Here is a 16,079-nt window from a genome sequence, read left to right as displayed (position 1 = left end):
TAATGAGTGCATCATGAAAGAACAATTTTTGCGGGGTTCAATTCTGAAACAACTGGCTTTCATGCTATCTTGAGATTCCATGCTTTATCTTATTTATTTTAAAGAAGGTGAAGATAAGTGTATGAGGTCTGAGCCACACTGTTGCTCAGGTGGGTGGACTTTTCAATGCTGAAATTCTGTGTAGGACATCACTGGGGCCAGGAATGTAACTTAAACTGTAAGTTTTTGTTGTGTATTGGGGAAGAACTTTTGGATTGGATAGTATCATTATATTTTATATATTTTTATATATATATATATATAATATGTATTCCTGTCTTTATTACTGTAATACCACATGTGTCAGGGCATAGGCTGGACAGCTGTCTGAAGGCTCTAAGGATAAAGAGCTGCTATTGTCAGTGCAGTATAAATGTGATGCACTACACAGTCCCTTACTGAACACTAAGATGAGCAATTCAGTTCCTCAGTATGGCAGTTCCTAGGTTCTATATGTGCAGTCAACATATGCATGGAAGCATGAATTGTGTGGTAAAGTCCAGAGGTTTCTTCGAGCATCCTTAGAGATTGGTGCTGTTTATATCTTAAACACTGGCTTCCAAGCACAGGAATTACTCATGTTTCTTTGTGTTTTCTTTTGTGTTATGCAATGGTTAAGTTACTAGAAGAAAACATAAAGCAGTCCAGTGTTTTTACTTTTTTTCCTCTCATCTTTTGAAGGGTATTTGGTTGCATTTGTAAATTATATACTTAGGGTACTAATTTTACACTGCTAGTGTAGTAAACTACTCATTAATTAGTTGGTCTGTTAGAAAGTGAGTGGGAATTTCTGGAAACAGACATTCTTTGGGGTCAGATGCTATATAGGTCAGATTTCCAACTGCTTGAGGAAGGACAATGGGGCTTGGTACAAGGCTTTTGTACTGGCACTAGGCAGCTTTTAACACTGAATGGTGGACAGGAAGGACTGAGCATGGCTTGGGAGCAAGGGATGCCTTTCAGTGAGCCATTCTTAAACTGATGCATTCAACAAGTCTTGCTTAAAGCATGAAAAACATTATCTCTCCCTAAGATGTAGGATATAGGAAGTATTTTGTATATCTACTTCTTTGTCATACTCAGGTGCGAAGTTGCTTTTCATTTTCTCCCCTTTTTTTTATTACTCTTCGTGTTCTTGCTGAAAACTTTTGTTTCACTCCTTGTGTGGAGTAATTTTGCACTAAGATTTAAAGAAAAAAATTATTTAATCTTCGCAATGGATATCTGTAATTTTTTAGATGGTGGGCTACTGTGGTATCTTCTTTTGCTCCGCTTTTCTGGAGTTCACAGGGCAATATACCTAAGGTTAGACCGTGTGCTTCATTGAGATTGGGACCTTGGTCTTCTTTGTAAAGAGTGCTTTATATTGCATAAAAAATATTTGCTATTTGGCTTATCTAACAGAGGGTGAAAACCATTATCTATACAATGTCTCACAGTGCAGTTGTTGCTTCTGGTGGAGCGTGATGGCGGAAAGCAGGGAGATGGCACAGTGACATCTTCAGTATTATGTACTTTGAGAGGAAGGAGGAGAACCAATTTTCCATTTGAGAACATCAGAGAGAGAAAATCTATTTTACCGTAGAGTCCTTCTGCCACTGACTTGAAATACTTAGAAGCAGAGATTTCAGTTGCTCTGTGGGAGGATCTTATTAAACAGTATTGTTAAGTGAAGACAGGATGGGTGACGTGGTTGTTCAGCCTGGAGAAGAGAAGGCTCTGGGGACACCTTAGAGCCCCTTCCAGTATGTAAAGGGGCTACAAGAGAGCTGGAGAAGGACTTTTTACAGAGGCAAGTAGTGATAGGATAAGGGGGAGTGGCTTTAATCTGAAAGAGGACAGGTTTAGATTGGATGTTAGGAAGAAATTTTTCCCTGTGATACCTGTGGTACAGGTTGCCCAGAGGAGCTGTGGATGCCCCTGTTCAAGGCCAGCTTGGATGAGGCTTTGAGCTACCTGGTGTCGGGGAAGGTGTCCCTGCCTATGGCAGAGGGGTTGGCAGAAGAGGATCTTTAAGGTCTCCTCTAACCCAAACTGTTCTGTGGTTCTGTATGTGTAGCAAGTGAAGACTTAAAATGATTGTTTAGTGCTGCTTACACAGGAGTTACTGTGAGTGTAGTCTTAGATACTGCAAAAAGACCAAATATGCCTAAATTGGGAAATGATGGAGGCAATCAGAATGTTTTCTAGGGCATATAGTAGAGATTCAGTTACTGACATGATGCTACATTTCTGTCTTAAGGTTCTCAATATGGTTATAATTTCTGCATGCAGAAAGGGTAGAAAACAATTTCCTCTTAAGTAATCAGGACTATAAAAGGGCAAAAATGAAAGGATGAATATTTGATATTGCTTTATACTTGTATTTCTATTTCATGTTCACACTGAATGGCAACGTCCTTGCTAATAAGAAAGACCCTACTTTGAAAGATGGGATGTGAAAATTATCTTAAAAGCACTCTTGAGAGGAATACATAAAAGTTTTTTTAAATTCAGGTAGTTATATATTTTGAAATACTGCTGCTTAGAACTATTTCAGTGTGGTTTAGAATTTGTCTTTTTAAATCTTTGTGATCTTTTTTTGAAAGAAATGGGAGAGAATCACTCATTTCTGTATTTACATGCACCCTTCTTTCAGATTTGAATTTTGTTTTTCTTCATCCTAAGCTACTGTAGTAACTGTGTCACTTGAAGACTAAATTCCTGTCTAGTTTTATTCTTAATTGTTGCAATGAAATAGAATATTTGGGGAAAAAGCTATGCTTATTTTTTTATCAATTCTAATTGTTATACATTTATAATGAATGTTCCTCGTCTCCCGACCTGCTTTTTATATTCGACAGCCCCTTGAGAGTCCATGTGGTGGGATGACCATTGAAATAGTCCGGTGGGGTTTGTACCTACTGTTACAGTAGTTACTACGTAGCCAGGTCTTATCACTTGTTGGTCAAAAAGGGATGGGATGAAGGTAGTATTCCCTGCTCTGATGGACAGTGAGCTCCATCTTCTGTGTGTCATGCACGGTATTTCACACATATAGTTAAACTGCATCTTCTGGCTTGGAAATAAGGCAATATTCTTAGGAAGTCTTAAAAGAGAAGTGATACTTTTCTTGGTTAGTTGATGTTCAAAAATAATCTTAAAGAACCTTACTATCTCTGTAAGTTTAATACTAAAAAGGATACACCTTTACGGTAACGATGCGTGCTGCTAGTACGTTGTGAGTTCCTTCTATACTTAAACAATTATTTGTAAGGGGTAACGATTTCGCAAACAAGCCCACAGCACGAGGTACAAGCACACGTAGCTCTCGCTAGCGCAGCTGCCCGGGCTTACCGCGAGCCTCGGTTCGCACAGTTCGCTGTCGCTGGCAAGCGCAGACCCAGCTCCGGCCCGCTGCGCTGCTCCCCGCCGGCTCCCCCGGCGCCTCCCCCGCGCCGCGAGGCCTCGGTATCTGCGCACCGGGCGGGGCCCGGCCCCGTGCCCGCCCCGTGCCCGCCCCTCGCCGGCGGGCGCAGGCGTGCAGCGGAGCCGCGCTCTCGCGAGGAGCGTGGGGCCGCCGCGGAGCCGCGGGCCGGGCCGGGCCGGGCGAGGTGAGGAGGAGGAGGAGGAGGAGGATGCGGAGTGCGGTGGGGCAGCGGCAGCTCCGGGGGCCGCGGCGCTGGAGGCGGGCGCTGAGGCGGGGGCGCCGCCGGGCCGCGCAGAGGGGCGGGCCTGCCCTGACCTTGCGGGTCGGTCGCGGCGGGGGCCGGGGCGCTCCGGCGGGAGCCGCTGCCCTTCGCGGGGTGTGCGGGCGCAGCCCCCGCCAGTGACCGTGAGGAGCGGCTGGGGAGGAGCTCGGGGCAGCCCTGGTAGGCGCTTGGGTTTCTGTTTGGGCTAGAAGCTTGTTACTTAAATCGATTTTTCAGTTAATTTTTTAATTGTGGTGCAGCACTGTATCTGCACTTGCCGTTCACCTTAATAAATAACCAGTGTAGATTTGTGCTACGAATGTTTGCTTTCTTTTTCTTCAGAAATTTGATCTAAAAAGGCGCGGTGTGCAGAGGCCATGGGTTTGTCCGCATCCTCCCCGGCTGCTGCAGAGCAGTCACCGAATGCATCCAGGCAATATCACACGGCGTCTCCACCGTCAGAATGTCCCATGCATCAGGAAAAAATGAGCGGTAAAATTCTTGAAACCTAAATGTATTAAACTCTACATGGAAACCAGACTGAAAAATTTTGGGGGTAGGGGAGAAATTCTTCAAATAAACTTCAGTTTTTCGTTCTCGAGTAAATTTTCCTTAGGAGGAGTCACTTGTTCACCAGAATGTTGTGTAAGCTGCTTTGTTTGGCGAGACAGGAGGTGCTTGCTGTAGAACCTGTGGGTTACCCCCAATTGCTCCATTTCACAGGGGCCATATAAATCTGTTCTGTGGTGCGGTACACCACAGAGGGTCAGGGAGCCCCTACAGAGATGGTGACTGCTTGACTGGTTGTCACTAAAACCCGTGCGCCTGGAAAAGGGCTGCAGAAGGGTGGAGCGAGATGAATGCCTAGAGAAGGACATCAGCTCTTCTGTTGACTCAGTCAACGCACTGGGTTAGCTTCCCTGAGGAAATCTTAAGTACAAACAATTCGGTATTGGGGCCAGCATGGGGTAGGAAATGAATATTCAAAGACTACACAGGAAACTCAGATCTTATAATGACTTTGGGTCCTGAGATGCAGGAAAGAGAGCAGTTAAAACTGTTGAAAAGCTCAGAAGAAAGCGTGAAATAGCCATTTGCATTTACATGAGCCTTCAGTGAACTTTTCCATTTCATGTCTTAGAGTTTTCATCTTGTAGCAGAATGTATACTACTCTTGTGTTTAAGGTTGTCCAATGCACATGAAGACTGCTGATCACAGAACTGAGAATACAGATGATGTTCCTGCACATCAAGAAAGAGCTTATGAGTTTGTAGCATGTCCTGTGAAGTCTGGTGCATCTCAAGTGAAAGATGACATAGATCCCAGCAATATGGTAACTTTTCCTTATTTCACATGTTTTCTTTAGTCTTGTTTCTTCTGAAGTATTATACCTGGAAATGTAAATAGTGTTACAATGTAAGCTAGAAACTCTGGGAAATAACTTTTTTTTTTAATGCTGCTTTTTCTCCTTTTGTGTGAAAATTTTTATTTCAAAACAAATTACATCTTATTTAACATTGTATTAAAATTTACATCTCTGGTGGTTTTCCAGTTTTTAAATATCTCTTGCTCTCTACTTACTAGTTCCATATATGTTTTTTGTGATACATTAGTGGATTTTAGGTTCTGTGTAATAGCAGTATGGTTGAGTTCTGATTAGTGTCTCCAGGATTTCCTCTGATTTACAAAATGCATTGCTCTTTTGAAAGTTGAAGTTGAGGCAGAAAGCATTCCTTTAGTCTTCTGATGACAAACTTGGGCAGAGACTTCTGCTGCAAAAAAAGATAATTTCGGTGGATTTAAATAAAGGCTGAACTTCTTGATCTTTGTAGGAGCTGACTGATGATGCTTTGATTTTTCTTGAACACTGTAACTTAAAAAAATGTTAATACTCTAATTTGTTGTTGATTCTCCTTGTTCTCTAGATGCCTCCTCCCAATCAGCAGCCATCCCCAGGTCAGCCATTTCCACTGTCAACTGTTAGAGAAGAATCTTCTATTCCTAGAGCACATTCTGACAAGAAATGGGTCTACCCTTCGGAGCAAATGTTCTGGAATGCTATGCTAAGAAAAGGGTAAATACACTGAATTATCAGATGGTTTCTATGAGCCTGGAATTCATAAACTAGTATCATTAGTTATTGTTCATTATTTTTTGAGAGTTTGTGGATTTTAGCCAGTAAATAATAAAGTAGCTCTTTTAAAAAATACTATTTTTATAAACCTCTTTTATAGGGTGAGTTGGTCTCAAAGGCCACGTGTCTTCTAGTGATCAGGAAGATAGTAAGGAATGTCAAGCAACTGCTACTGGCTCAGAAAATTATCTTTAAAGTCCATGCACAGTCATAGATAAAGTTTCCATGATCGCCAGCTTTCAAACTCAGTTGGTTTCACGCTAATCGTATAAAATGACAGCAGAAGTTCTATGTGAGAGCATCTAACTTTGCAGAATTGCTGAAAATGGGGAAATTTGCAAGTAGATATTTTTGGTATTTACAGAAATTTAGCATAGACAAGACTTAACTGAATGATTAATGTCTCCTGTGGTCTAAAAATCCTCCTGTGCTGATGTTTCCTCATTCTTTTGTAATGATTTGTTTGTCATTCTCGAACAGGTGAACTTTACAGGTGGTTTACTTTAGGAACAAGTTAATTCTTTGTTCTATGTGTTGATATGGTTCATAACACAGTATGACATGAGCAGCCTGTATGGAACATACAGGTTTTGGTCCTGTAAACATTGAAGTGTGTTAAATGTTATGCCAGTTGTAAAGGAAGCACACATACAGTCACAGTGCAGTGTCAAGAGAGATGAAAAGTGTTTCTAAGTGTTTGCAAAATGTATTGAATACAGGACTTCCGTGCATTAGGAATACAAGTGGGATTTTTCCTAAGTATTTTTATGAATACTGTGTATGTGGTGATGTTTGCACACTGATAACTTTCTGATCCAGTTAAGCTGTTAATTTAGCTATGTAGAATTTGTGGATCTCTCTGATGATAAGTTGGATAACTACGCTTCTGCACAGAAAATGAAGTGATTCTCAAGATGCTTAAGCAGATGAGCCAGAAGTTTGCATACTTGTCTTGTGTCTGGCATACAACCTTAAATCTCAATTCAAAAGTTTGTCAGATAAACTGAGGAAGGTGGAGTACTTATGTTGTAATGTTTATAAACTGTTTTCAACTTCTTATTTTTTAGGTGGAGGTGGAAAGACGATGACATAACAAGTGAAGACATGACCAACATTATTAAGATTCATAACCAAAATAATGAGCAAGCTTGGAAGGAGATTTTGAAGTGGGAAGCTCTACATGCTATGTACGTACATATGAAATGTTGCATATGGAATATTTGTCATTATGTTATGACAAAGATATGAGTTGTAAACTTAGATTAGCATGACTGGTGTAAAGCAAACTGTCAGTTTTTGTTTAGGTCAGCATAGTCCCTGTTCCTACAAGAGACAGACTAGTTAAGCATTCGGTATTACATACTTTTCTCTGAAATTCCATGATCATTGTTACACAGTAGTTTGGATTATGATTTTCTGTTCTTTAATCTATTAAATCTGTGGATTAGGTTTGCAGAGAACTGCTTTGTTGACAAATTAGAACAATGGTGTGGAGCATATCAGAGATACTTTATCGTACCAGCAGTAAGTGCTGGCAGAAACTGGGCAGCTTTTCAAACCTTTAAAGAAATAAACCAACTTTTTTTCTATCATGTGTAATTAATATTTTACTGTTGCTCTTTCTTCTGCTCAGTTTCTATGTTACTAAAACAAATTACCATAGTGGTTTAATCACTGAAAATAAGACTCTTTTAAAAGGTAAAAACTATTTTCCTTTTTAATTGTGTGCACAGGGAATGTCCATGTGGGCCGTCACTGATGCGGTTTGGAGGCAAAGCAAAAGAGTACTCACCAAGAGCCAGAATACGTTCATGGATGGGGTACGTGGGCAGGAAAGGTCTTCCAGTGAGGTGGGAGGTTAGAGACGTGTCTGAAACCATGGTGTAGAATTAATTTAAAGATGTTTCAGAACTAGTATTGCAAGTTAGAATTGCCAGAAAATAGCAGTACTAATGGGATCTTACGAACAAATGAACTTTGAATTGGGCTTCACTCCCTCTCCCAGGTTCATAATATCCATTAAAATATCTCCATGGCTTGTTACGTGTCCTTTCCAGGTACGAGCTGCCCTTTGATCGGCATGACTGGATAGTGGACCGCTGTGGGAAGGAAGTGCGGTACGTTATCGATTACTATGATGGCGGAGCAGTGGACAAGAACTACCAGTTCACCATCCTGGATGTGCGCCCTGCGCTGGACTCGCTCTCGGCTGTCTGGGACAGAGTGAAGGTGGCCTGGTGGCGCTGGACTTCCTAACTGCTCCTGTGGTGTGTACTCAAACAGTAACCACTTTCCTCCTAGACAAAGGACATGTGAATATCAGGACTTGAGGGAGAAGTTCACTGCAGCTGTCATTGCTTTCATCATCACCACTGTTCTTTGGGGGTGGGAGAATCTCTTGTTAAGTACACCAATGTGATGTGGTGTTTCAAATGGAATAATAAAGTTACAGTGGCAAAAACATGTATCTTAATTTTCTTAAAAACTGGGAAGCCTTTCTTACTTTGTCTCAGATTCTGCACAAGCTCGCCTTCTTTTATTTAATGACTTGAGTGCTGCTCCAAATACATTACTATTCTGATTCTGACTGGAGTTCTGAGTATTACTTAGTGAAAACTGGAAATTTCATAAATTATTTCACATAATTAAAGTATTTGGATACCTCCATGATGAATAAAGGGTAAAAGATCTGGACTCTTTCAAATTACATGTTTTATTTACACTGTAGACCCATGTATTTGTTTTCACATGGACATTTTACCTATTCAAATACATACTTCCTCAGAAAACTTCAGTTAATCAGTTAAAGGAGGTGTAGTGTAGTATGAGTATTTTAAAGGTATGTTATGTAGAAAAGGAGAATATACTCCTGCCTTAATCTCCTAACTTAATCCAAGTTTATCTTGGAGCAGAAGAACACCAGTTAGAAGCAGGCAATGAATGTCACTTTTAAAACAGCATTTTTAAAAGGACAAAAATTGATATTTAATGGCTATTTATTTGAATATTTAATACTGAATTTGAAGGTGGTTTTCTGATGTAAGAAAATGCATTATTTTAGTATTTTTATGTCCTTAATGTGTGTCATGTAATTAATTCAGGACAGAGCTAAGCCTTATTTAAAGAACCTCCTGCAGTGCATCTGTATTCAGCATCCTGGCTGTGTTAATGATATTACAGCTTGGGTTTTTATATCATGAGGAATTGCACAAGGGGGAGTGACTACACAGTCACACATGTGAGTATAGTGAGGTATATTCCAGGTGTGTATATAACTGGGCTAAAAGGGTATCAAAAGTGCCAGGGTTGATTGCAGTGTTTTCTAGGAGCGATGCATGGTGTAAAGATTTGATTATTGTTTGTGCTTAGTAAGGGAAACTAACTTTTTTCTTTTAAGTCTTCCACTGTAACAGCTTTAAGTTTGCACAACTCATTAAGTTTCGGGTGCTGTGCAAAACACTTGGGAATGAAAGGAGTAAGAAAATACCACATTGTAGCTTCTCAGATAGGGGAAGCTGCCTTCTTGAAACTAACTCCCCAGCCTTAATGGGGAACTAGCTGTGCATTTCATTTTCTGAAAGTGGCCTATATTTAACTGACGTTGGAAGCTTTTTTCCTTTTTTTTTTTTTTTTTTTTTTTTTTTTTTTTTGATGGGAAGCTCCTCTCATTTCCCATTTAGGGAAAAACTAGTCAGGGAAGCTTTCCTACTTCAGAATTCTAATGGTCACAAATAGTTCCTACTTCAGAGGCAACTATTGTGCAAGGTAGGAATAAATATTATGCAGAATCCTAAGAGGAAAACCATGCTCTTGCCCATATGCACTTTGCTTATTCCTTTTTCACCTTCAGTGATTCAGATATACATATAGATATATATATATACATGATAAACACAAGAAAAAAATTCCATCTGAGTAGGCAGTGTATGGGTAGTATAAATGAAAAGTGAGTTTGTATGAAGCATATCTGACAATGAAGGAACTGCTCTGTTCTAACAGTAACGATTGAGGAGCACTCTTTTTGGGGTGGTGGGTTGTTTTTGGAATTTTTTTTTTGTAGCTGTTGGTTTATGCATTTGGTAGCTTGATACACTGAGGATTCTGTATTTCTCATAACTAAATACAGAAAGGCTACACCACTGTAGGGAGTACTTCAGAAGCTTCAAAAGAATGAGTTTGCTTTGTTGATTTCAGCAGTATGATGTGGAGAGCATTATGGAAATTGGAATTGCTGACAAATCTGGGGAAACTGTCACAAGCCACTTCATGTGTTTACTATCTCCTGTTACGTTCCATCTTCCACAGATTCAAAATTGTTCTTTTCTGTGCTACTGTTAATGAAACGTACTACTTTGTCATCAAATTAAAAGGAGAATCAAATAAATATACTTTTCTTAACTTTGGTATTTGGTGATCATACTTTTAGCTGTAAGAATTAAGATGAACTTTTGCATGTGTCATATGAGATTATAGTCTGTTGCAACTATAATCTTGCTATGGAGGATATATTTGGTATCGTTACTAGGTATTATTGTATATTACTACAACTTAAGTATTGTCATATCTTTGAATATATACTTACTCATTTTTCAGGTGAATATAGAACCAAAACCCAAGGAACTAAATTCAGGTGTTTGCTAACTTGAAAGAACAGTTCTGAGAATAAGAGCATATTACGTATTATTACATATTATGACAAAAAATATATTCATCCTGAGTCTGGCTAACTTGAGAGGAATGCAAGGAAATTAAAAAAAGAGAGTAAATGAAAATAACTAATTTCTACAAGCAGTAAGACTTAAGGAAGTGAATGGAGTTTTCTTCTTTAGGCTTGGGTTTCTTGATGCATGATGTATGGATGTCAGAATTATTATAATTCCAATGTAAATTTGAAAAACAGTGATTTTAATTGATTTTATTTTTTAATCCTTAGGAAGGATGTTTTAACTGAAAAGCTATTGTTCAGGCTATATTAACAGAAATCTGTGTATATGCATAAATAAATACATTTATATCCTTTCTTTTTAAGTATAGGAAGGTATGGAGAGTTCATGGAGCCCAAGAAAGTGAAGAAGTACCCTGATCCAGCCCTTTCAGGGAATTCTGCAGTGACATCAGGTTCCCAGTCCCAGTCAGGCTGAAACAGAATTTTGGAACCCAACATCTCAAACCAAGGTTAACCTTGTGCACATTCCAAAGGGAAAATGCAGACACTCGCTAAAAAAAGGCTGCTTCTAAAATTAGTTCTGTATTTAGATATCTAAAGTTCACCCATGTTCTGATTTACTCTATCAAAGCCCTGCTTGACCTATGGTGTTTGACTCTCACAGCCAAAACAAGTTAGGGGTGCCCTCCTGGCCTGCCCTGAAGACGTGTTCTGAAGGGTGTTGCAGTGCCCAGAAACTGCACTCTCTGGGACTGGTGGAAAAGGACTCCAGCATAACACTTCCAACTGTAATTAGGCCTTGGGTCATGCACATGCTGTCACGAGTGGTACCAAGCTTTATTTCCTGGAGCAGGAAGCCATTCTGCGTTCAGGTATGGGTCTTGTCTACTTGCTGTTGGCGTTGCTTCAGGCTGCAGTGGCTCCCCTGTGCTGGGGTGCCTGGCACTGCTGCACTACACAGGCACCAGACTGGGTGCTCTGCCTCCAACACCCTCCCTGCTCAGTCACGATGGACCAGTGCTCTGCTCTTCTGCAGTTTGTCCTGTTAGGATCTGGCCAACACGAGTGCTCTGTAATTGGGGAGTAATTTAGAGGCTTAACTTTCTGGGATGCCTGGAGTTCCTGACATCTCTTGAGCCTGCAACATTTTGCCTTTCCAGGCAGTTTGGAAGGGGGAGCTGTAGCTTTCCTGTTCATTTATTTTTTTTTTCCCCTGTGCCCTAGAAACACCTTTGCTCCTTCTTTTCATACTATGCTGATGGTCCTAGCTTCAATCCCTCTAAGAATTTTAAACTAAGCCTTAAAATTTTCTACCCTGCTTTGCTGTAAAAGAAGGAGACTCTCTTGCAGTAAGAAGATAGTTGTGTCCCTTCTTGATTATTGCTACTTTCTACTCCCAAAGCAAAATGTTCTGAATTACCACTTTTGAATTATGAGGTGAAAGAGGCATGCTAGTTTAGTGTGAAATGCTGTCTAGTGTTTACATAATGTATTCACCATCAGGACTTTAATGTGCTTTGTAAATTTGAAGTCTCAAATGCGCTGATGAATACTGTTCTACTTTCAAAAGGTGTGAGAGTGGCAAAGGACCTCTCAGTGCTCTGAAAGTAGTCATAAATCGTCTGTCATCCTATGCACATCCATTGTGTTTGTTCCACTCTGTATCAAAGTGTGGGGGAAGAGTAGTTAATGTGCCTACTCGCAAAAGATGGAGGCACAGGTACATTGCTGTAGCTCAGCAGCTAAAAATGAACTGGTAGACTAAGAAGCACTGCCTAATATTTGGACTCCTACTGAAGTTTGGTTTTTATAGAGGGTAGAAATGCCTGTTTCAGAATCATCACATTTCAAAGACATCTGTTCCCAACACTTACTAAATTAAATGGCATGCTAATTCTCTGTCTCCCTTTGCTTACACCTGGAGGAGGATCCATGTAGTAAGGTTCCACAAGTCAGTGTACTCGATGTGGAAGCTGAACATTTTGAGGATAGACTATAGTACTTGATGCTAGATGTGCTTATGTCCTCAGTATCATACTCTTCCCTACCCACAAGTATTTTTACATATGTTCTTTTTAAAAATGCACAGGGTTGCTAGCTTTTTACAAAGTTTTAGTGGGCAACTTCATGCATTTTTATTCTCACTGAAAGAAAATATGTTCTCTTTATTAGTCTATGTTTGTACAAGGTAAATTGCATGCAAAGATCTTTATGCAGTGAATCAAGTAAGTATTGATTCTCTCACCAATGTTAGTATTAGGAATCTGTGGTCATACTAGACATGTCATAAAAAGCATTAGATTTTTGCATTAGATGGCTAATCACTTTTAGGTGCTTTTCCTTCAAGAAAAAATGGCTTGTCAACCTCCTAGAAGAAAAATCTTATATTCTTTTATGAATGTGACAGTTACAGCTATCTGGTCTTAATACTTGCACATCACATTGCATAGAAACTTCTGGGCAGAGTACTTGGCTTCAAACCTAATTGTGGAGCCTTGAGCATGTGTGAAATGACACATTGTTTACCAGGGAGCCACAGATTCTGATGGCAGCTCCTCATAATACGTGTCTGCATATTTGTGGCGTGGGTACATATTTTTGACTGGAGTCTGAATGAATCCAATTTTCAAAGGATTATGTAAATTTATTGGAAATATTGGGATAGTTATTAGGCTTCATTAAGAAAATTTAAAAGATTAGATAATTTCTTTTGCTGATGTTCAGTTTGAACCATTGTGCCTTTCATAATATAGAAACCATTACATTTGTTTTCTACATAATATGGCAAAAAAAATCAACCTGTCATTTTTTTTTCCCAATGTTTTGCCAATTTTGTGGTGACTACAGAAAGTTTTAGCTATTTTGCTAACATGCTGCTGTTCTTGCCTCCAGCTTCTGAAGACTATGACCCCATAAACCTCCTGTCTGCAGAGATAGCTAATGCTTTAATTGATCATTAGTACACTTTCAAAATGAGTTTCCATCTACCAAAAGATTAAGTGTCTCAGGGAATTGACTTAGAGCAGTTTGATGCATGGAGGATAAATGCAAGTGCCTTTAAAAAGCACAGCTAGATCACAAATCCATGAAAAAACTGGCTTCTAAAATACTTACAAAGAAAAGTAATGGAAAAGTAGTAGAAAAGGTTTTTCCTCCACTTTGTTTTTTCCTCAAATTAGGGTTTTTTTTTAATATATCAGTGAGAATTTGTTATCTCATTTTTAAGAGTTGAAAAGAAAAATCTCATGAAAATTTAACTTTACAGCAAACAATGCAACTTTTGGCAGCTTTAATTCGCAATGTAAACTTTTTGTTAAATGAGTTTATTTCAACTGTAAAAAAAGACAGAGAAAAATGAAAAAGAAAATAAGAAAAGAAAAAAGAAAACTTTTCCACTAACTGTACTTGAGAATACTGGGGGAAAAATAATTCCATGTTTTATCATGTATTTACACAATTACTGGGATTGTTTAGCCTTCTGTTTTCTTCAAGCTTTTGCCTCTTAGTTTATTTGGAGAGATTTTTACAGGTTTCCTGTTGGTTTCTCTCTGCCATTTTTGTACAAGCCACTTTGGGTAAGACTTCTACCACTGCAATAACACTTACAGTTGTTATTAGAGAAATGGTAGCTTCTTTCTCAGGCCTCTGAAAAAGCAGTGCTATTTAACTCAGGTAAGAACAGTTCTGACTGGTAAGAATGCCATTCTGGCTGCATTAGAGCTGGCAACACTGTGGTACCAGAAGATATGGGAATTGCAGCTGTCCTGCAGCAGTGCCAAAAGGCGGAGGTGGTTTGTGTTGCACTGGTCAGCCGTCACCTTTGCTGTGGTTATGGGTTCCTCATTAGTGTCTGTCTCGTGAGCACAAAATGGGCAGCTGCAGTGACATCTAGACTTCCTAGTGGTCCTTTCATGCCTTCTGGAATGTGTGTTTTTAGGACCACCTGCAGCTGCGATCAATGAGATGGCAAAGGGGCTGGCATGGAAATGATGGTAAAAGGAATAAGATGGATGTTCCAAATTAACTCTTTTCCAAATGTCTGTCTACTCCTCTGATTTGCTTGTTAGGTTAGGGAAAAACCGGTCTAAATGCACCATTTTATATGTATTCACTGGTGGTTGTTGAAACAACAGTTCCTCATTAAGGCCGTAATTATAGTAAGTGGAAGGCAAAGGATACTGCTTTTGCAAATAACGCTGGGAAGACTAATCTTCCCTATGTATGAAAGGTTGCATTCTGTTTGCCTTGTCAGGCAAAGTGGAGGATTGTGGTGGCACAATCGTTTTGTGACAGGATGTTGGAGCTGGTTTAATATAGGCTTACTCTAAAAAGCGAGACTTTTTAAACTTTATTTGCCACATGTTGATGGGGAACTATCCATTTAGAGAATATGGCTAACATTCTATCAAACACTGCAATGCTTGAAGAAATAAAAAAAAGGAAGAGGGGAAATAAGATCTTGACTTTCAATTTCATAATAATAGACTATGAAGGCCAGATTGTAACTGTAGAAGTTAGTTTCAAATTTAAATATTTAGCATTTTCAGTTGTCTGTGAATACAAGAAAAATTATTACATTAAGATGGAATTTAGATCTTTGACATGAAGCTGATCTTTTCATGGAGTGAAAAATATCAAGCTGACATTATACTGTCTCATTTGATGACTTCCAAATGTCAGAGTGCAGTAACTTATTCATAGGGACCTCCATGTCTAGTGATAGTGTCAATTCAAGACATTTACATCGACTTTTTTATTTAAACATGTAAAATGGAATATGCAAAGTAGCAGAGGAGAAGGGGGAAAGACCGGGGCAAGGAAGTTCTTAATAATAGAATGGAGACACTTCTAAGGCCAATTTCCACCACAGCCTTCTCTGACAGCTGCCAAGTGTAGTGCTGCTCTCTCCCAGCATCTCCCTCCTCCCCTGCTCAGCCCCCTCACAGTTCTTGTTATTTCAACACAAGTTAGGGGCTTAAAAGTAGCAGGATATACTCTCCTGAAAAGTAACCCCCCCAGCCCTTGCTTTTAAAAGTGATTTTTGTAATAACGGAAGATACGGAATGATTTTGCCTGGGAGTTAATTGTACTGTTGGCAGTGCACAAGCTCGGTATGAGCGCTGGTAACAGGATTGCGAAGTCACAGTAGTTGATTATAAGAAACATAATTTTATATTCTAGTAACTCTTTGTGCAGGGGTGTGTGCGAATGCAACTCCGTGGGTCGCGTGCAGCCCGGCTCTTCCTCACTATGGGTCCGATCGTCGCACAACGCTCCGCACCCCGGGGCAGGGACGGAGGGACAGGGCGCGGGCTCCTCGGGACAGGGGCGGAGGGAGGGAGGGACAAAGGGACAGGGCGCGGGCTCCTCGGGACAGGGCCGGACGGATGGAGGGAGGGACAGGGCGCGGGCTCCTGGGGACAGGGACGGACAGAGGGACATAGCGCGAGCCCCGGCCGCCGCCGAGCAGCCATTTTGTTCTCCTCCCTGTGGCGCGGGCCGGCGCGGCGGCGCCCCCTGGCGGCCATGGTGCAGGCTCGCGGCCGGCAGGGGGCGCGGCGGCGCGCT

At 40.3% G+C, this 16,079-nt stretch overlaps 1 protein-coding gene and 1 long non-coding RNA gene across 2 annotated transcripts; one reads left to right on the top strand and one right to left on the bottom strand.

The window, feature by feature from the left end:
• Positions 1 to 3,526: 3,526 nt before the first annotated feature.
• On the top strand, positions 3,527 to 10,243 carry HCCS (holocytochrome c synthase). The gene is made up of 7 exons (XM_069022686.1): positions 3,527 to 3,632; positions 4,053 to 4,202; positions 4,896 to 5,044; positions 5,637 to 5,785; positions 6,913 to 7,032; positions 7,579 to 7,665; positions 7,903 to 10,243. Exons 2-7 carry the CDS (start codon positions 4,088 to 4,090, stop codon positions 8,099 to 8,101), a joined length of 819 nt encoding a protein of 272 aa, XP_068878787.1. The 5' UTR covers positions 3,527 to 3,632; positions 4,053 to 4,087; the 3' UTR covers positions 8,102 to 10,243.
• On the bottom strand, positions 5,131 to 7,896 carry LOC138113855 (uncharacterized). The gene is made up of 3 exons (XR_011152361.1): positions 7,810 to 7,896; positions 7,638 to 7,715; positions 5,131 to 5,483 (listed from the first exon to the last, which is right to left on the bottom strand). It is a non-coding gene; the product is annotated as an uncharacterized lncRNA (long non-coding RNA).
• Positions 10,244 to 16,079: the final 5,836 nt, after the last annotated feature.

The sequence above is a fragment of the Aphelocoma coerulescens genome, chromosome 8 (genome assembly GCF_041296385.1).
Source record: "Aphelocoma coerulescens isolate FSJ_1873_10779 chromosome 8, UR_Acoe_1.0, whole genome shotgun sequence".
Classification (NCBI taxonomy): Eukaryota; Metazoa; Chordata; class Aves; order Passeriformes; family Corvidae; genus Aphelocoma; species Aphelocoma coerulescens.
The sequence above is the reverse complement of the archived record's forward strand: the minus strand, read 5'-3'. Positions and strand labels throughout refer to the sequence as shown.